This window comes from Triturus cristatus, chromosome 5_2 (genome assembly GCF_964204655.1).
Source record: "Triturus cristatus chromosome 5_2, aTriCri1.1, whole genome shotgun sequence".
Taxonomy (NCBI): Eukaryota; Metazoa; Chordata; class Amphibia; order Caudata; family Salamandridae; genus Triturus; species Triturus cristatus.
In genome coordinates this window covers 168,662,323-168,689,543 of record NC_140588.1, presented here as the reverse complement: position 1 = coordinate 168,689,543, position 27,221 = coordinate 168,662,323, and the positions used below count along the sequence as shown (strand labels likewise).

The 27,221-nt window shown below is 45.2% G+C and overlaps 1 protein-coding gene across 2 annotated transcripts in view; it reads left to right on the top strand.

Annotated features, from left to right (window-relative positions):
* The window catches only part of LOC146822742 (MARVEL domain-containing protein 3-like), a 176,123-nt gene that overhangs the window by 64,621 nt on the left and 84,281 nt on the right, over nt 1-27,221 (top strand). For both annotated transcript variants that reach the window (XM_085606928.1, XM_085606929.1), the window contains exons 2-3: nt 3,380-3,654; nt 26,033-26,208. In XM_085606928.1, the coding sequence (XP_085463054.1) occupies nt 3,428-3,654; nt 26,033-26,208 (403 nt within the window). In that variant the 5' untranslated portion in view covers nt 3,380-3,427. The remainder of the gene's footprint in view (nt 1-3,379; nt 3,655-26,032; nt 26,209-27,221) is intronic.

Below are 27,221 nucleotides of genomic sequence, written 5' to 3'. Positions count from 1 at the left end.
ACAGTCCCTGTAAGGGCACAATATAATTGAATTTGTCCCTTTTGGGACGCATGAGGTTACCGGCCTAATTTAATGTATTTTTGGCAGGTTAACCATCTAAACTTTACAAGTTGCCGTGCTGCCCCTTGGTATCCAATTGGAACCTATCAGAAGGTGAGCAGGTGAGCAGTCACATAACGTCTCTCATTAATTCTACAGTCCAAACCTTTTAAGGATTCTAAATTATTGTTATTTCTCTTAAATAGGACACACACAGATTCAATTTCTAGTCTTGAGGAAGACCCCACACAGACGATTACATATTCGCAATATTTTTCAGGGGTCGAAACGTCGACGTACAATATTGAGTGTCTATGATCACCCAGAACAACTAAGATCATTGGATGAATTTCTTGCTGGGCATAATTATATCTAAAATACTTTGCACTGTATTTAAATGTTTGTTATAAAATGTATATGTTATGTACAGATTGTGGTGTGATATGTAAATCGTTTCTTGTAGTTCCACTTCACGTCACTAGTCTACATGCAAATGTATAGTCCATATCTGTGTGTGTTTATTTATATGTGTTATAATCAAATTTTATATAGTACACAATTTAATTCAATACACTAAAAATCTTCTACTGATTGAGAAGTGTAGGAGTTCCTTTTTTTGTTTGGACTTTTCTGTTTCATTTATGACGAGTTCCATCTGGACAGAGGGACTGATTTATTTATAAATAAGTTCCTACGCTTTGAATGCGATTAAGTGGCCGAACCACTGTTACCTTAATGTGCTCCTGTTCCCGGCCAAAGTATTATAAAAATCTATCAACCAACAACTCTCCTTGCATCCGGAACGGAACCTCCCATTTGACTCCTTCCAATCTGGATTCTGCAGCAACCACAGCACCGAGACAGCCTCATCGCAGCTATCAATGACATCCAAGGCCTACTTGACCAATGAGAGACTGCGGCTCTGATCATCCTAGACCTCCTGGCAGTCTTGGATGCAGTCTCTCACCACTCACTCATTCCAAGGCTGCAGAACATAGGCATCCAAGGAGCCAATCTCAGATGGATCTTTTGTCATCGGTAGAATGCAAAATGTCTGCGTTCCCTCTTCACCCCCACCTAAGGAAATCTGTGAAGTACACCAAGGATCCTCGCTCAGCCCCACACAGCCCCACCCTCTTCAACACTTATAAGACACCCCTGGCCAGCATCATCAAAACCCAGAGACTCAACATCATATCCCATGCCAATGACACACAACTCATCCTTTCCCTCTCTGAAGACACCACCAAGACCAACTTCAACAACTGCATAACAGATGTCGCCAACAGGATGAAGGACAACTGTCTGGAGCTCAACTCTGACAAGAAAAAGGTACTGATTTTCGTGAACAAAAGCTCCCCATGGGACACATCCTGCTGGCCCTCAGAACACAGACCTACTCCAACTTACCACATTTAGGAACCTAGGCCTCATTTTGGACAGCAAGCTAACTATGACGACTCAGGTCAACTTGGTCTCCTTCTTTTGCTTCTTCATCCTCTGCATGCTTCATAAGACATTCAAATGGCTACCCCAAAGCTATAGATGCACCATCACCCAGGCCCTCCTCTCCAGCTGACTGTATACAGAAACACTCTCTAGGGAGGGAACCCACATCATCTCCTAGCTCCGGGATCTACACTGGCTCCCTGAACAGGAAAGATGCCAGTTCAAGCTCCTGACCCATGCATAGAAGGCCCTACACAACTGCGTGCCCGCCTACTTGTTCCGCCGCCTGAACGTCCATCAGCCCACCAGACCCCTCCTCTCGGTGTCCCTTTCTCAAACTCTCATCCCCCGCATCTGAAGTAGTAGATGCGGAGGTTCCTCCTCTCCTACCTAGCAGCAAAGAAATGGAATGAGCTGCCCTTTCATCTCCGGACCTCCCCATCTCGTTCAGAGTTCTTAAAGTCCCTGAAGACCTGCCTATTTTGTTTATCAACTGAACCCTGCCAACAACTGGATGACAAGAAGCACTCTACACATCTACTGATTGATTAAATGCATGCCAAATATTCACCATCTGTTTGTCTTACCTTATTAAGGACCGTGCAGGGACTTCCCTACATTACCTGGAAGCCAAAATGCCAGTAGCCTCATGACTGCTGATCTCTTTTTTGGCTATGTGGCAGTTCTTTAAATATTGCATTATGGCAACTCAATGTGCTGTGCTTTGCTGTAAATCTGAAGTCTGCTTTAGATTGGTTGGTCCTCTGGACTTGACAGATTTAATACAATTCTTTCTTACCTATAAAGTTCTACTGAGGATGGGCCCTGCTGGAGGCCTTTTCTCCATGTTCTGGGCAAAATCCATCATGGCTACTTAGGTTTACCAATAACATCCCAGGGCTTTAGATACAGTTGTACTTGAAATTGACCAGTTGTTCTCCTGGTTTCCAACAGTTGATTCGGTGAGCAGTCAAGGCTTACGTCAGTCTAGTTGGAGCTGTACGTTTCAAGAAGAGCTGCACTTTATTTACAGTAGGAAAAGGTTGGGCACCTAAGGTTCAGTGTGGTGCCTTATGATATAGGTTAAACACAGCCACTGGGATTCAAGGTTTTAGATCTGGATTTTGGCCCATTCCAGTGATCTTCAGCTAGTCAGGCAAACTCACTAAAACATCTAGACACCAATGTTAAATATGTAAATCAAGAAGTAAAATGTTTTGGAAGAGATGTCCAGTATTAGCATTACATGCAGCCACTTCCCAATGTATGTTCACCTTTTCCATAGTCTTGGGGAATACCTAGTGCAACTGCATGTTTACACAACTGTTTTTGCCGGTTATTACTGCTAAATTCCACTGATGGCAAAAGACTACCAGACTTTGTGAAATTAGTGAAATTAACAGGTGATGTTCAAGATTAAAGCAATACCTTCTGTTATTTACCAGAATTCTGTTTAGTGGTACAATGGGGTAAAAAGACTGGTAACTCAATTATCGGGAGTTTCTTTTTCATTCCACACCATTGCTGGCTAGGTTAATCTGAGGAACACAGCTGCATTAACATGTTTTCACATAAGCCATTCATGAGAGGAAATGATTTGAGTTCAGTTGTAAATCCATCCAGTAACAGACAATAACCACTCATTCTGTAACAATCCACAGAATTGTTGTACACATTTGATTGCTTGGTTGTGCCCCATGTCTGATTTTAAAGATAGCCCATATGAGATACATCTAGAGCGTGAATTTAAATGTGATTCTTTGACTATTGGTAGTCATGAAAATCCTGCATTGATTAAAACTTGACGCTGTTGCGCTGTAACTTGTATTTTGCTTTCAAAATTAGCAATGTCAGTAGTAACCTGTACATGTACATTTCTCAATCCCTGCAGAGCTGATTACTTCAAGAAGAACACATACTTTTTTGTGAGAAGACCAAGATGGTTTACTCTGAAAGAAGTGTCCGAACTGACAGAGGCCCTCCTTCCAACAAATCACAAGACCAAGAACTGCACCATGAGAGACCAAAAAGATATCAAAATAACCACCGGGAAAAGCAGCACGGAGGGCGGGACACTCCACGGGACCAGCTGCACCGAAGCCGAGAGAGTCACCGGTCAGACAGTGCAGACAGGAGAGATCAAAAGACGCATCCTACAAATGGAAGGTAATCACCGCAACAAAATATTTTGTTGCCATTTCTAAGAAAGAATTGCCAAGAGAAGCTCAAGAAATAAAAGGAGAGACTTGATGGAGACAGCCCTAAAACACCGTGCAGGCGCCACCCCTTTTCAGCAATTTTCACCCCCTTGAGTTATAGCCAAGTTCAGTTTATTCTTCATAGGAAGCCTTCTGCCTTTAAAATACAACACATATTAAATGTACACATGCAGGATTTGCAAGTGGCACATCCAGAATTGAGCAAGGTAACTCCCTCAGGTACCTCATTTTAGATGATGAATAGGTCTGGATTTGACCATTCGAAACATACATTGCATCAGTCGTTTATTAATACAATGTTTTGCAATTTTTACGATGTTTTGTTTTCAAAGCATTACCCACAGGTCATTGAATGTATTAGAAATTTGACCATGGGGTGAAGGGCATAGCCTGGCATCCTGCACCTAGGCGTAATTAAAAGATGGAGTGGAGATGTGGATTTTGCCTTCACATGGTGGAAACCCTGCATTTGCTAGAGATACCAACGCAATCAAGTGGCAAGACAGTGTGGGTATGCTAGCTCTAATTTGGCTGTAACCACATGTATCTTCCACTGTACTCGGGGTACCTAGGATTTCCCCCTCTGAGCTACCATAAATGCACAGCTTCGGGTGGGGGGTGTTTACTCATGGTATCTCTGAACCTTGAGGGCAGGGAATTCTTGACAGATCAACCGACTGATCACACCTTCACTGAGGTGTGAATGTCCAGTTCCTTCTAAATGTTCTCTTTTTCACTGGTTGCTTTCGCACTCCAGGAAAAATATTGCGGTTTCTTGCCTAAGGTATCCCTGGGGCATCTCCTGAAATGATGTCTGGCAAATTCATGTTCAACCAGATGTAATGTCCACCTGGACGAAGAACAACAACAAACGCAGGTGCACATTCTGCCATTCTCACACGGTAAAGGTTGTGCTTCTGCCCATTTGTTAATGGGGCTGTGAATGTGTTGCGACAAATCACTGAAAGATATTTTAACTTTCAAAAGGAGAAATGGGTATTTTACTGCAGGAAATAGCCCTCCCTTGGGTGCCTTGGCCTAAATATGGTAAGAGACGGAAAAGGAAAATGCACAGACTTTCAGTTTTTCTCAGATTGACTAATATGCTTGACAGTTAATGTTTAACCGGGTGTCAGGATGCATAACATTGAAGCTGGTTTTTGCTCGTTCTTTGTTTAAAATAGTTTTTTTTTTATATTTAGGTGGTACTGTAAATAATGGTCTCAGCATGCAGTACTTTGTATTTTTTTTTTTCTGTGCATTCCCTGGAAACCTAAATACATCTCTGCTACTCTTTCAGTTATTGTGACAATAGCCAAGTGTGTCTTTGATACTTTGATTTACTGTGTGTGCTCCACAGTGCTCTGCGAGGTCTGAACGAGAGTTTTATATAAAAACCTATGGAAACCCGTAGATTTTAGGGCAGTGTGGGGCTGCTGTATTTGTAGAGCAGGAGAGATTGGCATTGACACTGCAGGGTCATCAGAATATTTTGAGCAGAAAAATAAGCGAAAAACCTCTCCGCATTTAAATTTAAAAAGGTTAATATGAAATGAGAAAACAGAGAAAGATATTATTGACTTTCTCACTCTTCTAATCCTTGATGCGCGGGTCGAATACTCTGACGGAACCTCGATGATTGCCCTTTGGCCTACCATATGTGAATCTCTATTGAATAAATTCCCCAATAGGGGACCATTTGGGGGTGGAATTTTGAATCCTAGGAACCCAGGTTGGTTTTCCCATCGCTTATTATATCTGAAACGGTCTCTTAACAAATCAATAAGATCAGTGTACAGAAAAGCAAAGGGTTCATTCTACTTTTTAACATCGCTCAAAATCTGAAAATTAAAGAGGGGTTACAAGAACGAAATTTGGAGGGCTAAACATTTGTATTATGAAGAGACCTGGGCTAAACTCCATTACGCATGTAAATCTAAGGATCCGAGAATGTTTTGGAGCATAATTAATAATTTAGAAAATGGAAATTTTAGAAATACAAGTGCCAATATAGATGAATTAAGCTGGATACATTTTTTTAATAATAAATTAATTCCCCGAAGCCAACTGATAGAGGAGTCTGAATGTCTTGACCCCAAATGTAATTTGGAGCCAGGTTTCCAACCGCCCGTAGGACAGATGGGCCGCCGTCGCATCCCAGGGTCCACCGCACAGACTTCCTGGGGATATTCGGCCTCAGCACCCTTTGTGCTCCTGAAGAGGATTCCCCTGAGTACCTTTCCGCCTCTGGATCGCCATGTAACTCCGCCTGCAACACAAATAAAAAGATTAGAACATCCTTCCTCCCCTCACCCTGATCGCCGTGTAAGCGGATGGGAGGGAGTCGGCGAGGGGACAAAGAGGCCGCCAGGGGGGCAGGGGAGGACTATATACCTCTCCCTGAACCGTTGATACTTCACCAGTAGTGGTGTCAGACTACCAGGTTCTGTGTCACCTGCTTCGCTGCAGTCCCTTTGGTGTATCCACTGGGACCCTTCTGCATCCCTGCAAATGCCTAGTCACGAGCTAATGCCCTTTAATGCCCTTGCCCATCCCTCTAAGACACCTGACAGCATGATGCCCCTCGCAACTTTGGTGAGGGGTTATGGGCCCAGCGCACCCCAGTCTGTGTTTCCAACATATATCCTCCCTAGATGCTCCAGATAGTGTGAGTGGCTATCCCTGTCCTGGCAGGGCATACCAATGGCCTGTCCACCCCTTGGTGACTATCCTGCCATGGGATAGGCGACATTAAGCACTGGTGTCCTCGTGTACCTGACGTATAGGAGGGAGGAACAACATGTACGACTACCTGCCCTTTCCCGAGCAGTGGGAATGCCAAAACAATCATTCCTCAATCTTTGTAGCCAAATTATGCTATGACCCCATGATCCCCCCAGCTTTGTGCACCGCAACCCACTAGTTAAATGGCATCTTCTGCAAATGCCTGGCTCCCCGGCCATAGGGCGGGTGTTTTGTCTCCCCTGAGCAACTGGTAGCATGCCCTTGTATACAGAGTGCACCTACTCTGCTGCATCGACCAGACCTTTGCGCAGGCAATTCTGTTGTTGAAATGTGTCGAACAACTGAATGATGTCCCTCTGGTTTGTGTGACTGTATGTCTATTGTGCATCCCCCCATGTGTGCCCTGCCATGATTTGTGTTTCAAGCCACAAACGCTGTCCGACTACTCTGCTCCCTAGCCGTTCTACTTTATCAGATCAAGAAGTGTCATAAAATTAAATATGTGCCTTCGATGGATGGGGGCTTCAAATAATGCCTGCTCTCTTGAGGGAGAATGATGCACAGATGAGCTGGTGGCCATTGTCCAGATGTATCCACCAAATACATAAACCTGTAAGCTAGTGCTACTGGCTTCGGTGCCTCTGGTTACTTGCCTAAAACCACGAAGGCCCCCATATGGCAATATTGTCTGGCATCTCGGGTGAACTTTGCCCAGAGCTGAATGTTCTTAGTGGGGGTAGACTGGAGGAGGTATGTGTGGCTAATGCAGGCCCAAAATCTGTGCAAATTGATGATGCATCACCATAGTACCAACGGGCCTGAGTATAGAAACTGGCGATGTTGTGAAACAACTTATGTAAATGTCTCAGCCTGGGCCAGAATGTAGGAGCTTTATGTGTGGCTCGTGCAGGCCCAACTAATCTGCAGGGCTACTCAGCTCGCTCAGGCAATGTGCTGCATATTGCCTGGTATTTAGCCGCTAGGTCATTGCCTCCCTATATTACTACAAAAGGAGCAATACCCTACAACAAGCCCATCTGTTGGCTTTGACAATGCTTCCTAGTTGCACAAGATAGATAAGCCACAATTATAGCTTTCTTGCATAGCCAACCAAGAGCTAGCCGGCCCCATCCACGGCTGCCAAGGTTTCAACTGCTATATGTGACATTTCCATCATTCCAGTGCACTATGAGTGACATATAAAAGACTATGAATTACACTTTCTTGCTAGCAATCAAACCCTGGGGATGAGGGAGACATACAGATATCAGTAATTACTCCTATTTGACCAACAACCACAGTCAGTCTGACAGCCTGGCACCGTAAGTACTGGAGATGGGCGCCTGCAAACTACAAGCCTTGCGTGATGTACACACCTTGCGCTGAGGGGGGGAACCGGCTTGTGCCGGTTTCGCCTCGTACTGAGCACGCCACTCGCTGACCCATGGTGCCATCATCTAGATGCACCCCAAAGGCCCCCCCCCATTAGCAGCTGCACCTAGAGAGAGCACTGCCCTTCCCTCACGGGGACGGGAGGCCCGTATCTGCCCTTCTCTAGCACAGGACACCAACCAGGCGAACAGCCCTAATATGGCTTTGGTGTAGTAGTATACTGAAAATGCAACAATTCTGGACAGGTGGCACATGTGCTTGCGGAGAAGACAGTCCCTTATCAAATTGGCACCAACCAAGTACAAGTCTCGTATTATTATTCTCAACCTGTGAGAGCGAAACTAACACCAATGATCGCACTTCCGACCCACAGCATTCAGATTTCCGAGCCCAGTATGCCCCCTTGCAAAGCTTCACCATGCGCCGCTTGGGCCATGTGTTCCCCTTTACGACATCACTAAAAGGTTTCTTTTAGTTGGCAGACTCACCTATTATTTTCATTACTATTAGTGAGCTGTTGCTGTGTTACCCTATTGCAAACACATCACCCTCCCCGAATAGTGTATAGAAACACATTTAGAAATTGGAAGAGTTTGCCCGTGCACTGTAGTACTTTTCCCAAAGTGGGCAAGAAAGAGCTGGACTGTCTCAAATTCAGAGCTGATCCAAACAGGGGCCCCCAAATGAGTTTCTACCAAGGGCAACTGCTAATACTACCGCATGTGCTGTTGTGCACGAGTGTGCACTCCTGACCTTGTTTGGGAATGATATGAATTGTGCCCAGTGTGGCACCACCGCACCCTTTCGCTGAGTGACAACCTACGCAGTTCACCCTGCAACTGACCCTGTTGCTTAATACCGCCCCTTGATGCCCTTGTCTGCCAGTCACGGCTCTGCCAACATAATGCCCCCGCAGCATGTTGGAGAGGAGAGTCCCACTTACCAGTTTGCGATTCCATCATACCTTTACTAAGGCTCCAGTTCTTGTAAAGTGTGTGTCACTGTCCTGGCAAGGCATACCCAGTAACCTGTCCCAATCTGAAAACGTGGTAACTATGGGCATTTGCATCATCCGCTGTATGTCATTTCTGTAGTGTTGTGGACCTCAGTATAAGTGAACATCCTACCAGTGAACTGAGACCTAATTGCATCTGTATCCTTCATGAGGTCTAGAGCGACCTTGCAGTCTGCTAAATCGACTCGCATGAGAGCACTCCCACGTGTGAAGAACACAAGGAAGCGAGTTGAAATGCAAAAGTGCCTGTGATCACCCAGTTGGGTCAAGTGGGAAGCCTGGACTGACCTCCAGTTTTAAGTCTGTGCAGGCCCCGCCCCAGACGGCCAAACCCCATCACGTCCTCCAAGGGACCTGCGTGCTCACCCACGGGTACTGTCAAAGGCACTTGACGAGTGCCCTGGCACTTCTGTTAAATAAAATGAATGCCTTGCATTACTGGATTATTTATTATTTGTTTTTAACTTAAGATGCCCCAGTCCTGCTGTTCCTATTACCAGGAAACGTGCCTTGCTTTGCATGCCGAGACACCTCGTGTGTGCTTGCACTCCGTGACCACACATGAGGGATGCACCCGGTGTCCCCTCTTGTGTAGTTGCAACCACACAACCTCGTGTAAACCTGCCCCTGGTGACACCTCCTGAGTACCTGCACCCGGGTCCCCCTGTGCTTGAGGGAGCTATTCTGTGCCTAGGTGATGTGCCTCCAGACTGGTATTTTGCTGTTTCTGTCATTGCATGCGGATATATGATCCAGCAAGAACATCATACCCGACACGTCAGGGTTGTTGGCTTTGTCAATGGTTGGTAGTTGCATAAGATAAATAAGCAGCAACTGAGCTTGTAAATAATATTGCAAACTTTCACTTGAGCGCGCTGACAGACAATACTGCTTATGATGCAGCAAGTACATCATACCTGCCGTGAACATTGTTTTTACCCGTTTACATTGTAAGCTGCAATGCTGCATTTGCCTTTGGCTACTGGGGGGAAGCACCGACTTCCCGATTAAAATTGTTGGCTGCTATTGCTGCTGAACATTCGTAAATCGCTTCATACTGCTCGCGTAATTTGTAACTGCTGTTAACTGGGTCTGTCATTCAACTGTGGATGGCAGTGGCAGGGAAAGGGATCAAACATTGAAGATAGCTGCCGAAGTAAAGGATTGCAAATAGTAACATTTCCATACTTTCTGTGTAACAAGTGTTAATACACCGATTTTGAGAGGCGCTTTTTCGTGAGCATAAGCATGTCGCGATCAGACGATGCCAGAGTTAGAGAACCAAACCCTACAAGCGATCGTGCCACAGCAGAAAAGCACCATAAACGGGAGGGCCCTTTGTGCTGTACGTCTTTTTTTTTTTGGGTGGGGGGGGGTAACTGCCACGAGCTGCTCCCACCTCCCCACCCCGCACTAAAACAGCCTGTGGTGGGTGTAGGATTTTATGTTGGGATTAAAATCCCTGGTGTAAGCAACGGCCTTCACTTGCTGACTGTGGAATGAGGACTGGTGCATGAAAGGACAGTCCTTTAAACTTGCACATTATACTCCAACTTCCAAAACTGCAACTGACTGTAAATGAAGGTTTTCACAACCAACCTTGAACAAGCGCATGACATAGCGTCCCTAAATTACATATTACATTTTTCTGCCTACAAAATGCGCAAAGATAGCAAAATTCGCAGTTTTAGGGGAGACCCCAGTAATCCAGCGCTGCCTGCCTTACGATCCTATTTTGACTGCATAAAATGGGCCTAAACTCGTAGCAAAGGCTCCAGCATCCTGGTGTTCCCATTCAGGCCTCCCATCCAAGTGCTAACCGGGCCCGACCCTGCTTAACTTCCAAACTTAACTTGAAAAGTTGCCATTCCACAACAAAGGCCCCCCACGGCCTGTCCCGCCGTAGCAACGGGCCGCCTCGTGGGCCCCCAAGCGGAGCTCGGGCCAGAATGGCAGAAAAGCCCCCTGGGGGGGGCCTGTTGCCGATCTGCCTGCGCTTTGAGTCCGGCGCGCTGCTGGTCCAAAAAATCGCGGAGCTGAGCCTAGACTAGGCCCGCCCGCGAGTCCGACCCAGTAGACGGCAGGACTGCCCCGCTGGATAACGTCTCTGGCGCGACTCGACTCGAGGTATGGAGCGCGGGGGCGAACGCTAGGGACTCCACATTGGAGAACCCCGGAAGGTGGTAGGCGTGCGCAGGCGGAAAGCGAGCCACAGGGCACCCGAGAGGCACAGCCTGTTCTCCCTGCTGCTTCCCGAGCTGGAGCAGCCCCCACCACAACTAGACACCCCCGGGGCCAAACACAATCAGCCCACAGGACTTGTGGGCCCACAACAATTATTTATGCATCTTTTATATAGCGCGAACTCGACTGGAGCGCTGAACATAAGCGCCGTAATAACATTACAAATACAGGGACGACTGGAGTGCTGTACATAAGCGCCGTATTAACATTACACATTCAGGGACGACTGGAGCGCTGTACCTAAGCGCCGTATTAACATTACACAGTCAGGGACGACTGGAGCGCTGTACATAAGCGCGGTATTAACATTACACATTCAGGGACGACTGGAGCGCTGTACATAAGCGCTGTATTAACATTACGTAGTCAGGGACGACTGGAGCGCTGTACATAAGCGCCGTATTAACATTACGTATTCAGGGACGACTGGAGCGCTGTACATAAGCGCCGTATTAACATTACGTATTCAGGGACGACTGGAGCGCTGTACATAAGCGCCGTTTAACATTACATATTCAGGGTCGGGGAGATAACTAACTGGTTTGCCAAGAATCACAGGATGTGGACGCGACCTCGAGGCTCGAACCCTGGTTTCCTGAACCAAAGTCGGCAGACTAGCCGACGGACCACATCCTCTCCCGTCCGACCGCACGCCCGAGGCTCAGGAGCACACCGCGTACCTCCACCTCTGTGCCCCCTACCCAGTCAGCATAGAGCTTGCCCTGAATGGAGGGGTGCCGCACCATAGCCCTCCAGGAGCTGTCCCTCCCCGCCTCACTGGCAGACCGCTGCCACACCCGAAGCCGGGTTGAGCAACCCAGCCTCGGGGTAGGTGGGGGGGGGGGAAATCACTCACCGCGATAGTAGGCAGCTCCTGGGGACAGGACTGAGTCGGCGTCAGGGCGAGGGGACAAAGAGGCCGCCAGGGTGGCGGTGGAGGACTATATACCTCTCCCTGAACCCCCCCACCGGCTGGAAGTGACGTGGGGGACCCCAGCAGGGGTCTCTGGCCAAAAGACTATGCTGCCCAGTGTGCCATCTTGTGGCACTAAAGGGGCCGCCCTCTTATAAGGGTCCCCTGCGGGGACTGTATCGGTCAGCCCGCAATATATCCAATTTTGATAATAGATGCAGATGCAAAATATCCGGGCAATGGTACGCTTATATTTAAATTCATTTAGAGCTGATTCTCGTCCCTTTCACAACTTCTTCCCCGTTTTTAGGTCTCGCCTGACCCAGCGCATGCGCTGGTCTGGCGAGACTTATTGAGAGGGCTCCAAAAAGTGCTACCAGGCCAGCCTAAAGCTACAGTGCATGTGCGCGCGCGCGCCGCGCTTTACCGCGATTACTTTCACTTTCGCGGTTTGATGTTTGATCGTGATCGCAATCACTTTCGCGGCCGCAGGGCCGCTTTGCATAGCCAATAGGTCTCGCTTTTGGGACCTTATAAGTATTTAGTTATGCAACTGTTGCATGGCTCAACACTTATATTGTCCCAAAGACGAGACCTATTGGCTATGCCAATGCTTGTTTAAACAACCTATGCGTTTCCCTGCAGGACCTTTGATAATCCAAGTAACCCGTTAGGGATGCCCCAATCTTACCAAAGTAGAGCAGAAAATAGTTTGCCCTCAACTTACTTTTAAAAACGTTGTTACTGTATATGTGTCAGTAAAAGGTTTAATGTGTGTACGAGAATGACCTATTTCATAGTACAGAGCCAATATTTATTCCGGTGTATTGCATTGTAATTATGAATAAAAACATTACTCAAGAACCATAGTAATAAAAACAGTGACATATTATATAAGCAGCAGAATGACAATGTGCTATTTGTAAACCATAAAAGTTTAATGTAAAATAGCAAAAATATTACAGAATCCACATAATAGGCAATCTTTCGAGTTTGGATTGTCAACGTTTCAATCTGTAAGTCATTAACTGGATCAGGTCACCGTATGGACTGGTAATACAAGTTAACTGTCATCATTCTGAAGAGAAAATAGGAATAGGTAATTCATACAGGCCCTAAATGAATTATACATGCCTACACAACTGAATACACGTGTGGCCCTGCGTGAAACCTCTTCTCAGCCTAGGTGTGGGTTCTGAAAGAGTTGCACACCATTGGTTAAAACCAGGATAAAACACAATTCGGTAAAGTTTAAATAGTCAACAAACCCAATTAAGCAATATTACATCTTCATGTGGGATTTATAGTACTGAAAACAAACATGCAGTAAAAAAATTACTAGTTAAAGATTTTATGAACAAGCCTTCAGTAATAAGATGATGTAAAATCTGTGGGTCGGACGTACAGCAATTGTAAACACTCAGATTCGGAGTTTGCAACTCTAGTATTATTACATACTCTTAAATTGGGTCTGCAAATGGATACCACATTGGCATTTGGAAGGTACATGTTGTGGGCATCCCTGCTTAATTGTAATTCTGTACTACATATTTCAGTGGTTTGCAACCAAAAGTCTAGTCGCAAACCATTAAAAGGTTACTGACTTCCAAGTTTGGGTGGTACCCTATTTACAAAAAAGGAAGAGGTCTTCTTTGGACCCCCTGATGCTTATTGAATTGGAGTACAACTTTCTGTGAAAGTAGTTTTGTAGTTCCTGGGACCACTGCCAGCTCTCACATAAAAAGTTTGAAAAATGTAACCTTTTTTTTGTAATAAGCAAAAAAAAAATCCCATTTTCCTATTATTATTTTTTTGGACCCATTCTGACTCCTTATTTGAAAACCAACCTATTAGTGCATTAGTTTTAGGTTACAAATTGAAACTGCGTTTTGGGATTAGAGCAGAGGTAACTATAGCTCTAGGCCTCTAGATGGGCAATATATTCTGTAAGGAATTAAGGAGGAACTTTAATAGAGAAAATAACTTAATTAGTGTGCCTCGCCTCAAAGTGAGGTGCTTATTTCAATAAAGTATTTATTTACTCTGATTTTTAGGTTAGTAAAGTCTAAGAAAAAGTTTAAAAACAACAATTAAAAAGGGGAGAGGAACATCATGCAATTTTGAAAGCACGAGTAACATAAGAAATTATAGTGCTTTGAATCTTAACAAACAATGATGGAATTAGGCTATTCGCCTTTAAAAAGTTGTGCATGAATGGACTCCCTTCCAGAAGGCGGTAGCTTGTTAGGTGCAATACATATATCCAGGGCAAGGTTATTCTCTTTTGTAACACACCGCTGATGTGATTAAATTGACAAATGAAGGTTCTGTCTACAGAGAGCAGCTTTTTGAGATATAACTGTAGAACTCCTTGAGTTGAGAAATTTTTTAAGAAGTGCAGTACTCTCTAGGCAATGCAGTTTATCACCAGAACCTACCCATATTTAAAAAAAAAAAACACATCTTTCACATATTTGCTTCCAAAGTTTATATTAGTCATGAAAGGGTCCAGGCTAATAAATATATTGGCCTATTCAAAATAATCCATATATAGCATCGCCAAATTTAGGGTAAAGCATTGCTGTGCCCTTAATCTGAATGTCACTTTCATTTTTTTTTTTTTTTTTTTTTTAGAGGAAGCAATTCTGTGTCATGGCTACCTTACAAAATTAATGAATTTTATTAGACACTTGTTTCTCTTTGGGCCATCCTTCTTTAGCGTAATGAAAAACGTTTTTCAACATGTCATCCTCAAATACCGTCGCACTCTATTCATTCTCTGAAAACCCACACATTTTGCATACATCAACGGTAGCTATCAGACATTCATCGTTTTCATTCTCAACATTCTCCGTTTTCATTCTCAACATTCTCATCATTTTCACACTTACCAACTGGCGAGCTTGAGAGGTAATCCGCTCTAATGTTCCTTCCCCTAGGGATGTGTTTGATTTAGAAATTATATTATAGTAATTTTGAACTCAACCTCGCTACCCTAGGAGTGTGATCTTGTGGTCTGTTTTTAATGTGACAAGTTTCTCCCAGGTACAACACTTAAAACGTTACAATTCCCAACAACATGCCAAGAGTTGTTTTTCAATCACAGAGAAAATCTTCTCATTTTCTCTTAATGCTCCAGATATGAAACCTATGGTTTTTTCACCGCCAGCTCCCTCCTGAGCAAGAGTGGCTCCCAGTCCCTAATTGCTTGCATCCACTGTGAAGATATACTCCCTGGCAGGATCAAACGATGCTAAAGTACCAGCTGAAACAATATTTTTGAACAACTTGAATTCGTTTTGTCAGTTTTCATCCCATATAGATTTCCTTTCTTTAAAAGGTTCTTTAAATTCTGAGTTTTAGCAGCAAAGTTCTTAATACATTTAGCATAGAATTTACATACACCTAGAAATGAGGCAATTTGCTCATGTGTCAGGGGCAGTAGCCAGGGAGATGGCTTCAACCAAACTTAGTCGGGGTTGTATTCTACATTATTTTTTTGAAACACACATTTGTCCATGTTTGCAACAATACCAGATTTTTATTGTTTCTTCAAAACCTTATTTATAATTCTGTCATGTTCCTCCACACTCTTTCCTGCCACTAAGATATCATCTTGGAAAGTAACCACTCCCTTGAAATCATTCAGTACTCCTTTTCAAGAATTCTTTGAAAAACAGAGGCCGCGGATGCTAATCCAAATGCTGTCCTTTCACTAACATCACCACAGTATTCTTTAAGGATTTTTCGGAAAGCCCTTGATCTGTATTTACAGTTCGGATCTACAACTGGTCCACATTCCACTTTAATTGAACACCTGTTAGAAATGTGGCTTCTGGTTAGCCAGGGTAGGCACCTAAGCCAGACCGAACTCACTAATCTAGTCAGGACAAGTAAGTTACACACCAAAGACAACCTGTGCTCACCCTCTGGTAGCTTGGAGCAGAGCAGGCAGACTTAACTTGAGAGCCAATGTGTAAAGAGTTTGTGCAAAAACACAAAGCACAATGAATACACCACAAAAAGGCTCCACACAGGTTTAGAAGAATAGTAGGCTTTTATATTAATAAAATAAGACCAAAACAACAAAAATCTGATCAGTATTTCCAGAGACGTTCACTTTTAAATAAAGCAAGCAGTGCTTTAAAATCAGCGGGGCTCATTTAAGAGACTTTACGGCAATTTGAGGAAATGCACTAGGAATTGCCCTCTTAGAAGTCAATATGCATCTTCTCTGTCAAACATGACCCTGTTGGGGTGGTCTTGAAGATATTAATAAAGTGGATCCTTACCTATGACGAGGAGTGCTGTTAAATAACGTCGGGACCACTCGGGTCTGAGTCAAATAGCTAAACACACCTCTGCAGCCACGGGCTGGGACAAGGAAGTACCTGGTCAAATGCAGGTGTCGCCGCTGACAGTGGAGTTGGGCTTGGGCGCGGCTCACAGGGCAGGTAAGGTGCAGGCACGTACAGCACGTCGTAGTTGCCGCAGCAACTGGGCGAGGCACCTCCATCAGGGGTGTCCTGTAGAGCTCAATGTCGGCACTGTCTGAGTTGTTTAATGGTCTTTGGAGAGACCTGGCTGCCACTCAACTCTGTCCTCAGTTGCTAGGGCGACAGTGGGCCTCACACACTGCCTGCTGTACTGGGGAGAAGAGTCATGCTGCTGAACGACTCCAAGCGCCAGCTGGTGCCGAGTTCTAGCCTGCAAACAGCGCCTCCTGCAGTGCTCGTGATAGGAGCGCAGACTCTCAGAGGCTCACTAGTTGGGATGCGCTGCTCTCTGGGCACTCACAGGAGAAAGCACAGTCCTTGTAGAACCAAAGAAAATGCTTGTAAATCCTGATTGCTGATCACCAGGCAGTTGTGTAGCACAGAATGCTCACATGAGGTGGAACGGGCTCAGATTTAGCCACTCACAAGGTCTTGAATGTTCCTGAGACCTCAGGAAAGAATTGGGGTAATTCAGAAAGCCCTTGGAGACACTCTGGTTTTACTCCTTACTTTATTTTAGGAAGGCAGAGGTCAGCAGGCAGGGCGGTACAAGTCTGAGCAAACTCTTCCAACTTATGGCGAACAAAGCGGTACAAATGGGGGTGGTGATGGACGGAGCATCAGAACCAATCAAACACTCACACCCAGTCAAGAGATCTAGGTTTGATCCATCACCGTTCTTTAGCCCACTCTGCCACCCCAGTTCAGACATGGCCATATGCAAATCAGTCTGACCCTGTGTCTCATGGGAACAGTCCTGCCCGAACTGCCAAGCCATGCCTTCCCTGGACCAAAAACAAGCTTCCTAGGACCGGTTTCTGGCATTTCAGCCGTCTTCAGCCAGGCTTGCTTGAATCCAGTGGCAAAGTGAGCAAGGGACTCAACGTCTGAGCATACCCTGCCAACTAATGCGAACAAAGCGGTACAAAAGGGGGTGTTGATGGACAGAGCATCAGAACCAATCAAACACTCACACCCAGTCAAAAGATCTGGGTTTAATCCATCACCGTTCTTTAGCCCACTCTGTCACCCCAGTTCAGACATGGCCATATGCAAATCAGTCTGACCCTGTGCCTCTGGATTCAAGCAGTCCTGGCTGAAGACGGCTGAAATGCCAGAAACCGGTCCTAGGAAGCTTGTTTCCGGTCCAGGGAAGGCATGGCTTGGCAGTTCGGGCTGGACTGTTCCCATGAGGCCCAGGGTCAGACTGATTTGCATATGGCCATGTCTGAACTGGGGTGGCAGAGTGGGCTAAAGAACGGTGATGGATCAAACCCAGATCTGTTGACTGGGTGTGAGTGTTTGATTGGTTCTGATGCTCCGTCCATCACCACCCCCTTTTGTACAGCAAAGCAGGGCAGCAGTTTCTGAGAACAGTCAGACACAGCAAAGTGGCAATCCTTCCTGCGCAGCTGTCTTTACTTCAGAGTTTCCTTAAGGTCAAGTAGTTTACTACTCTTGATAGGGCCACAGCTCTAAAATGTATACCCCAAAGTGCCTTTGATATAGTGGGTGACTTCACAAGAACCTTCAGAAGTGCACAAGGATCCCCTTCAGCCCAGCCCTGGCTCAAGACTACCAGTAGGGTTACATCTGCCTTTTATTTGTGAGTAGGACCCAGCCTATTCACACATGCGAGTCCTCTCTCCCCCTCTCAGCCCAGGAAGGCCATCAGTATGTAGATTATTGCAGATGGATCCCCTGTCACACACAGCCCTTCCTGTGTTGTGGCTGTCTAGAGAGTGTGCACTAAGTGTTGCTGTTAGCTAGGTCAGACGTGGATTGGAGACGGGCTGCAAGGCACACAAAGCAAAGAGCAGAGAAATGTCCACTTCCTAACAATGGTATTTCTAAAATAGTAGTGTTAAATCCAACTTTACGATTAAAGAGGATTCATCATTACTATTCCAACCATACCAAACATAATAAAGCTACTCCTTTCTGATTAGGAATTAACACCTAAAGTATATAAGGGAATTCCCAGTGCTGGCCTATACAAGTAGTAGGCCTCACAGCAGTGAAAAACGAATGTAGCTGTTTGTTACTGCCAGGACCTATAAAACATAAGAGTACATGTCCTGCCTTTTAGTTACACAGTACCCAGCCCTTAGTCACTTAGGGCCTGCCTTAGGGTTGACTTGTGTATAGTAAAAGGGGAATTTAAGGGTTGGTTAAGTCATTTTAAATGCCAAGTCTAATGGTGGTGTAAGACCTGGCACCTTGGCGTGAGTCTCCCTTCCACTTTTTGTCATTGTGCCTCATGTGTTTTGCTGGTGTTGACTGCTCAGAGCACTGTGCCACTGCCAACCAGTGCCACAGTGCAAGTGCTCCCTATTTAAAATGTATATGTTGGTTGGATTCCATGATTGGCCTTTTTGGTTTACTGTCAGACCCCAGTAAAGTGCGCCAGGAGTGCTGAGGGCTTGTAAATACAAATGCTGCTGGTGGGCTTGCAGCACTGGTTGTGCCACCCACAGAAGCGGCCTAGTAAAATGTGTCTAAGGTCTGCCATTGCAGAACCTGCGTGCAGTCTAGTACTGTCATGCTGACTGGGCAAGTGCACCCATTTCCCAGTCCCCAAACCTTCCCTTAACTTCATATTAGTCACCCCTATGGTAGGCCCATGGGCAGGGTGCATTGTAAGCATAAGGTAGGACAAGCCCTGATGTGTGTGGCATGTCCTAATAGTGAATTACAGCCATTTTCGTTTTTCACTATTGTAAGGCTGCCTGTTCTCCATAGGCCAGAATGGGCTGTTAGAATTGTTACATCCTATGATCCTAACAGACCCAGGGAACATGGTAGAAAATTGAATTTAGTATGCCTGAACTCAGAATAATAAAATACATCTTTTAGTAAAGTTTATTTAATACTCTGTGTTTGCAAATGCCACTTTTAGAAAGTTGGTATTTGCTTGCCTAACCATTTCAGCCCGCCTCTGCTATGACGTGTATCTGCCTGTCTGGTTTGTGTGAGTGACAGGGCTGGGGAAACCCAGAGGGGCTGGGGAAACCCAGAGGGGCAGGGCTAGGTAGCCTGGTGGTGAATAGAGAGATTGACATCCAGATGGGTGGGAGGAGTGCACCTGGACTCTGAATAGGGCTGTGCTCTGCCACCACAATGCTGGCTCCACCTCCTGTGGAGCGGCTGATGTCTCTGCCCTGCACCCTGAATAGAAAGGCAGAGTCATGTCAACAAAGTGCTCAAGAACTGGTTTGGACTGGGCAAAGGCCCATCTACCCCAGAGGAACAAAGGTATTAGGGGTATAAGTATTGGGACCCTGCTCCCAAGAAATTAGATCCTGCTTGACAAGAAGAACCTCTGCCTGAGAAGAAGGAACTTGGAAATCTGTAAGGAGGAGTACTGTCCATGACCTGGGGGATTGGCCTGCAGTGGTTGCCTTGCTGCTGAAGGAGAGGAGAAAGACTACAAAATACTTTATTTCAACTTGTGCTTAAAAAGATCTCCAAGGGCTTGGAATAGAGCTTGCCTCCTGCTGAAGTCTCAGGAACAACAGACTTCACCCCCCAGCTCCCCAGAGTTGTTTGGAAGTGCCTGCTGCTGTTGTTGGGCCTTCTGAGGGACTGCGTGTCGCAAGGAGCTGGAAGCGCGACTCAAGGAGGAGAAGCGTGCCACCGTTGGAGCTGTTGTCGTCGCATCTCGCAAAGGGTGTTGCCGCTGCAGCATCGCATCACGCGGAAGCGTCTCACATCATTCCGGAAGTGTCTCGCAACGCCGAAGAAGTGTGTCGCCATTGTAGCTGACGCATTACACCGCATCAAGAGAAGAGTCTTGCATTGAGGAAGAAGCGTGTCGCCATCGCAGCCATCGTAGTCGTCGCATTGCACCGCATCAAGAAAAGCGCCTCGCATCCACGGAGAAGCGTGCCGCCGTCGGAGCTGCTGTCGTCGCATCGTGTAAAGGGGTGACGCCGCTGCAGCATCGCATCGAGCGGAAGCGACTCGCAAACGTTGGAGAAGTGTGCCGCTGCCAAGGCCGCTGTCGTCGCATCGCGTAAAGGGGTGACGCCGCTGTAGCTGACGCATCGAGTCGAGTCTTCTCGCAACATCGGAGAAGCGTAACGCATCTGGAAGATCTTCACGTCTTTATTTCTTTGCACCAAAAACTTCATCGCATCAGCATCATTGCAACACTTTCGTTGCCCTGCGTGTCGCATCTAAGGTACATTGACTTAAAGTGTTGCATTTAAGAACTTAAAAGAACTAAGCAAACTTCTACCATCTAAAGTAACAGTATATTGTGTTTTTGTCGTTTAATGGTCTTGTGGTAACTCTATATAAAGAATACTTATTTTTTAATATAAAAACCTGTGTGGTGTCCATTTGTAGTGTTGTCACTTGGTTACTGTATGTGTTCACAAATGCTTAACCTATAACGCTCTGAGATAAGCCTTGTCTGCTCGGGCCAAGCTACCTAGAGGGTGAGCAGGGGTTATTTTAGGAGTGTAACCCCTTACCCTGACTGGAGGAAAGGTTCCCTGCTTGTCACAAGTACCTACCTGTGCCAACCAGAGAACCCGGATTCTAACAGGTGGTAAATGGCGCACACAGAGCCTGCAATGGCAGAGGCCCGAGACAGGTTTGAAAGACTACTTATGTGGGTGGCATTCCGTCCATTTGTTTCTTTTGGTTTTGTCGCCCTTAGTGGGAAAGATTTGCCCAGACTTGGATCCAGTGCTCACTGCTATACTGGAGTTAAGCTAGCCTGGCTGATGAGGGGTAATGCCCCAAAACAAGTCCCAGGATGCTTGTTTCTGGTCCAGGGAGGACCTGGCTTGGCCATTCGGGCTGAACTTTTCCGGAGCAGGGTCAAGACTGATTTGCATATAGGTCGGTCCAGACTGGGGTGGCGTGGTGAGCAAAAGAACAATGGATTAAACCCAGATCTTTGTGACTGGGGGTGAATGTTTGCATTGTTAAGCATTCTGCCAATTTGTTCCTTTAGTGCAGGCCTACCAGTAGCATTTAGAGTTCAGGCCCTGGGTATATTGTATACCACTTTACAAGGGACTTACATGGTGTTTTTTGTGAATGTTTGTATGAGTGTAGTTTGTAGGTGCTCATTGGATAGGTTTTGTTCAAGAAAAGTGTTTTTGAGTCAACCATCCCTCTGCCAAGTGTTTCATAGTCATAGTTGGTATTTCTTGAGTGTTTTCTCTTAGGGTTAGTATGGGGATCTTTGCTCACACCATCAAATCATGTTAGCACACTTATTTTCTTTGTTTACGTCTTCTGGTCTAGGATTCTCCTAATGCCCCATACCTCCTTTGTAATATTTTTTCTTAGACTCAAACAGATCTGAAAACCTGAATGAGTAAATAAACACAAACTTATTTAAGTCCCTTAGTTTGGGGCAGGACTCAATTTAATTTGGGCAAATCAGTGTACTTTGGTTGTCTGGAAACTAAGGGCTCAATGTTTAAAACACTTTTACAATTGCATATTGTTAGAATCCGGGTTCTCTGGTTGGCACAGGTAGGTACTTGTGACAAGCAGGGAACCTTTCCTCTAGTCAGGGTAAGGGGTTACACTCCTAAAATAACCCCTGCTCACCCTCTAGGTAGCTTGGCGCGAGCAGACAAGGCTTATCTCAGAGCGTTATAGATTAAGCATTTGTGAACACATACAGTAACCAAGTGACAACACTACAAATGGACACCACACAGGTTTTTATATTAAAAATAAGGATTCTTTATATAGAGTTACCACAAGACCATTAAACAACAAAAATACACAATACTGTTACTTAGATGGTAGAAGTTTGCTTAGTTCTCTTAAGTTCTTAAATGCGACACTTTAAGTCAATGTACCTTAGATGCGACACGCAGGGCAACGAAAGTGTTGCAACGATGCTGATGCGATGAATTTTTTGGTGCAAAGAAATAAAGACGTGAAGATCTTCCAGATGCGTTACGCTTCTCCGATGTTGCGAGAAGACTCGTTTTGATGCGTCGGCTGCAGCGGCGTCACCCCTTTACGCGATGCGACGACAGCGGCCTTGGCAGCGGCACTCTTCTCCGACATTTGCGAGATGCTTCCGCTCCATGCGATGCTGCAGTGGCGTCACCCCTTTACGCGATGCGACGACAGCAGCTCCGACGGCGGCACGCTTCTCCGTGGATGCGAGGCGCTTTTCTTGATGCTGTGCAATGCGACAACTAAGATGGCTGCGATGGCGACACGCTTCTTTGGCGTTGCGAGAAACTTCCGGAATGATGCGAGACGCTTCTGCTCGATGCGATGCTGCAGCGGCGACACCCTTTGCGAGATGCGACGACAACAGTTCCGACGGCGGCACGCTTCTCCTTCTTGAGTCGCGCTTCCAGCTCCTTGCGACACGCAGTCCCTCAGAAGGCCCAACAACAGCAGCAGGCACTTCCAAAAGACTCTGGGGAGCTGGGGGGTGAAGTCCACTGGTCCTGGGACTTCGTTCAGGGGGCAAGCTCAGCACAAGCCCTTGGAGATCTTTTAAGCACAAGTTGAAATAAAGTCTTTGTAGTCTTTCTCCTCTCCTTCCAGCAGCAAGGCAACCACTGCAGGCCAATCCCTCAGGTCAGGGACAGTACTCCTCCTTTCAGCTTTCCCAGTTCCTTCTCCTCAGGCAGAGGTTCTTCTTGTCAAGCAGGATCTAATTTCTTGGGATCAGGGTCCCAATACTTATACCCCTAATTCCTTTGTTCCTCTGGGGTAGAGGGGCCTTTGCCCAGTCCAAACCAGTTCTTGAGCACTCTGTTGACATTACTCTGCCTTTCTATTCAGGGTGCCGGGCAGAGACATCAGCCGCTCCACAGGAGGTGGAGCCAGCATTGTGGTGGCAGAGCACAGCCCTATTCAGAGTCCAGGTGCACTCCTCCCACCCATCTGGATGTCAGTCTCTCCATTCACCACCAGGCTACCTAGCCCTGCCCCTCTGGGTTTCCCCAGCCTTGTCACTCACACAAACCAGACAGGCAGATACACATCATAGCAGAGGCGGGCTGAAATGGTTAGGCAAGCATATACCAACTTTCTAAAAGTGGTATTTGCAAACACAGAATATTAAAATAAACTTTACTAAAAGATGTATTTTATTATTCTGAGTTCAGGCATACTAAACTCGATTTTCTACCATGTTCCCTGGGTCTGTTAGGATCATAGGATGTAACAATTCTAACAGCCCATTCTGGCCTATGGAGAACAGGTAGCCTTACAATAGTGAAAAACGAAAATGGCTGTAATTCACTATTAGGACATGCCACACACATCAGGGCTTGTCCTACCTTATGCTTACAATGCACCCTGCCCTTGGGCCTACCATAGGGGTGACTAATATGAAGTTAAGAGAAGGTTTAGGGACTGGGAAGTGGGTGCACTTGCCCAGTCAGCATGACAGTACCAGACTGCACGCAGGTTCTGCAATGGCAGACCTGAGACACATTTTACTAGGCCGCTTCTGTGGGTGGCACAACCAGTGCTGCAAGCCCACCAGCAGCATTTGTATTTACAAGCCCTGGGCACTCCTGGTGCACTTTACTGGGGTCTGACAGTAAACCAAATAAGCCAATCATGGAATCCAACCAACATATACATTTTAAATAGGGAGCACTTGCACTGTGGCACTGGTTGGCAGTGGCACAGTGCTCTGAGCGGCCAACACCATAAAAACACATGAGGCACAGCGACAAAAAGTGGAAGGGGAGACTCACGCCAAGGTGCCAGGTCTAACACATAGCCTATAATTTGCAAAATCACAGGGCTTATGACCCCCAAAAGAGTGTTTTGAGATGTAATAAATCCTGTTTTGCGAATCTGAAAATTCTTAGACTCACAAAGGGTTCTGTAGTTCTGAGTCGCAATTAGGAGAGGGCTTGAAAGGAGTATCCCCTCCTTTGTCATGAAATGTATTAGTGGCTTGTGACCTCAGTTGTGGTTGCATACCATTGAAAAGTTAGACTCATTTTGGGGTGATAGGATTCACAAATGGGAAGATGGCCCCATGCAAATGGAGTCTACCTTATTAACATACGTTAGGCAGGTAATTTTGGGGCCCTTTGCCATGCAAACGTTTAGAATGTAGTTCAGTTCGTAAAATGGCAAGCAAAACACACAAAGTCTATGTACCGTCCACACCTGCTATTTGCAACCTGTCTATGCAGCCTTTGGTTTGTACACCCTCTCATCACTGACAGTTTGGCTACAAGGTGTTTTATGGTAATCGTTTTACTATATGTTTTACTGCGTGTTAGGTATTGGAATAATCTTAATTGGATCAGTAGATTATACAAACAGTACTTTCTTGAATTTACACCTATTGTTAACCGTTTTATTTAATTTATGGTGTACTGCAATATCTGAACCCACATCACGGCTGAGAAGAGGTGTTTGTGGGACAGCAATTTTTAAATATCTATAGTTGTCTAGCAATGTGACAGGCTGTGGGCTGTTTGAATTGCTTATTGTTGTTTTTTCACTTAAGATCGTCGACAATTACTTTGAATTACCAGTCCTGATGATGAACAGTCACTAATTTATCAGTCGTAACTGCAGTACACCAATCGTGACAAAATACATATTCTGTAAATTGTTAATTGAAAAATGTGTACTGTAATTTTCCGTGATATCTCTAAATAATGTTTTTAGTTTAAAATTCAGATTCTACTGTTTTCACTCATCTCATTGTGCCTCTTTCATTGTCACTTTTGTAATGCTTTTTGGATGACATTCTTAAAAATCATTAAACAGCAAAAAGCCCTAACAAGTACTGGCTGTTGCAATATGGAACAGGCAGTTGCTATACATTTATTGAACCTTTTACTGATAAGTTTATAAAGTGACTGAACGTCTTCAAGGATCTGTTAAAGTGTTTCCATCGAGAGCTCTGTCTTCTTTCCATAACTTATTACCCTTTTTTCCTAACTGGTGCCTGCTCTGTCGCTTTCAATGACTAATCATATCAAAAGCACATACAGTCAGGATTTGATATCCCTATTAATAATTGCATTGCTGATGAGCAGTGCCTCCTGATTAAACATTTTACATATCCAAAACAGGTTATGTGTTGTAACAACAGTACCACAGGTTTCTGTGCATTTACACACAGTGGTGTACATGTTATCTATGCCATGTTTTGCTTTTATAACATCACTGATGTACTAATACTCTATCACTCCTCCTCATTTAACATATGCTCATAAATTTCACAAATGGAAAGAAATGTTAAGCAATAAAAAAAAATACTCTAGTTATTACTGGTTTACATACTTTTTGAAGTGAGCACGCCCATATTTCCTGATTTGTCTGGTTTCTGGCAGGTTATAGTAATTGGTTTTGTTAAGGGTGTGGGACTTTTTTTTTTGCACGCTACAAGAACCTTCAGCCTAACACTGCCTTACTTGAGTAGCGCATGCTTTTGAATATAGTGCTAGATCCAAATTGACATTTGATCAAATGTGTTGTGAAAGAATTGTCTCAAACTTCTGCTTTGCCGTCCATTGTTGACCTAAGTTTTTCCTGCTCACAGGCCACCTTCACAAGGCCCTCCTCGAAGCCAACACTCAAGACCACCAACTGTTCACTCTGAGTCACATATAAGATCACCAGTATCTGCCACGCAGTCGTACGGCATTCCATCACGCAACATGCCCCTGGAAAAGCTGTCCTTTTCTGAAAAGTGCTCAAATTTGTGTTCCCGAAGAGGTATCTTTTTTTTCAAGTCATTGTGCATGAGTAGAAAAAGCATGCTTTCTTTAAAGTTACAATAATGAAGAGGTTGATTCTGTTGTGTTGCATTAAATCTATTGGATCAACAACTATTACATAAATATGTTGCTGTTAATTTATGTTTGGTAATAACAAAACCATCCATTAAAAATTCTCCTAATTTCCAGAAGTCCTGGAGGGCCACATTCACAGATTTGACACATCTGCATCCCACATAGTTTTGCCAAGAGAACTGTTTACACATGACGGATCCATCCCTCGATTCACAGACTCTGCATTCGCAAAATGTTCCTTATTGTTAAAATATAGTTATGAGTGTAGACAACCATAAATGGGGGGCGAAATACAGCATTCATGAAATTAGGGTTGGGTGTGAAGTTGTGGTAATTTGAGGGTTGAAATGGGCGTGTAAAATGAAAAGAACACAAACGTGTATAGTTGTAGGTATTCTGAATCAATCTGCACATAGTTTGCCACCAAGGGAAGGTGGAAGTAAATGCCTTTCCATGGATGGTGCTTACAATGTCCATGGTGATGATCTTGTGCTAGAATGAGCAAATAGAGACCTTTTCTATAGTTTGGCAAAATGACTGTCATCATTACAATTTTGCAACATGGCACAACCTTTTATTATCTAATAGCAATCGCTGTGAGAACTTTTTCGTGTTTGGAGGCCATAATCATAAAGAAAGCATACTGAGGTTCTAGTTGTGTTCAAACACAAATCCTTGTATTGAAGGTGGTATTTGGGAGAATCGGTTCTCCACTGGGTAATAGATCTATATAATCACGCACACGCACACACGTTTTGTGTACTCCTGCCACCTTGTGTGGGGTCCAGATGTGATCAAGTTGTTTTCCTCTAAAGAAGTTTTTCAAGTCAGGAGATAGTGACTCTTCCTCTTTGTGATAATGCACATGGGCATAGACCCCAATATTGGATTGTTTTCTTTCCACTGTTGGGTTTGGACACTCTTTTCGAGTCGTGC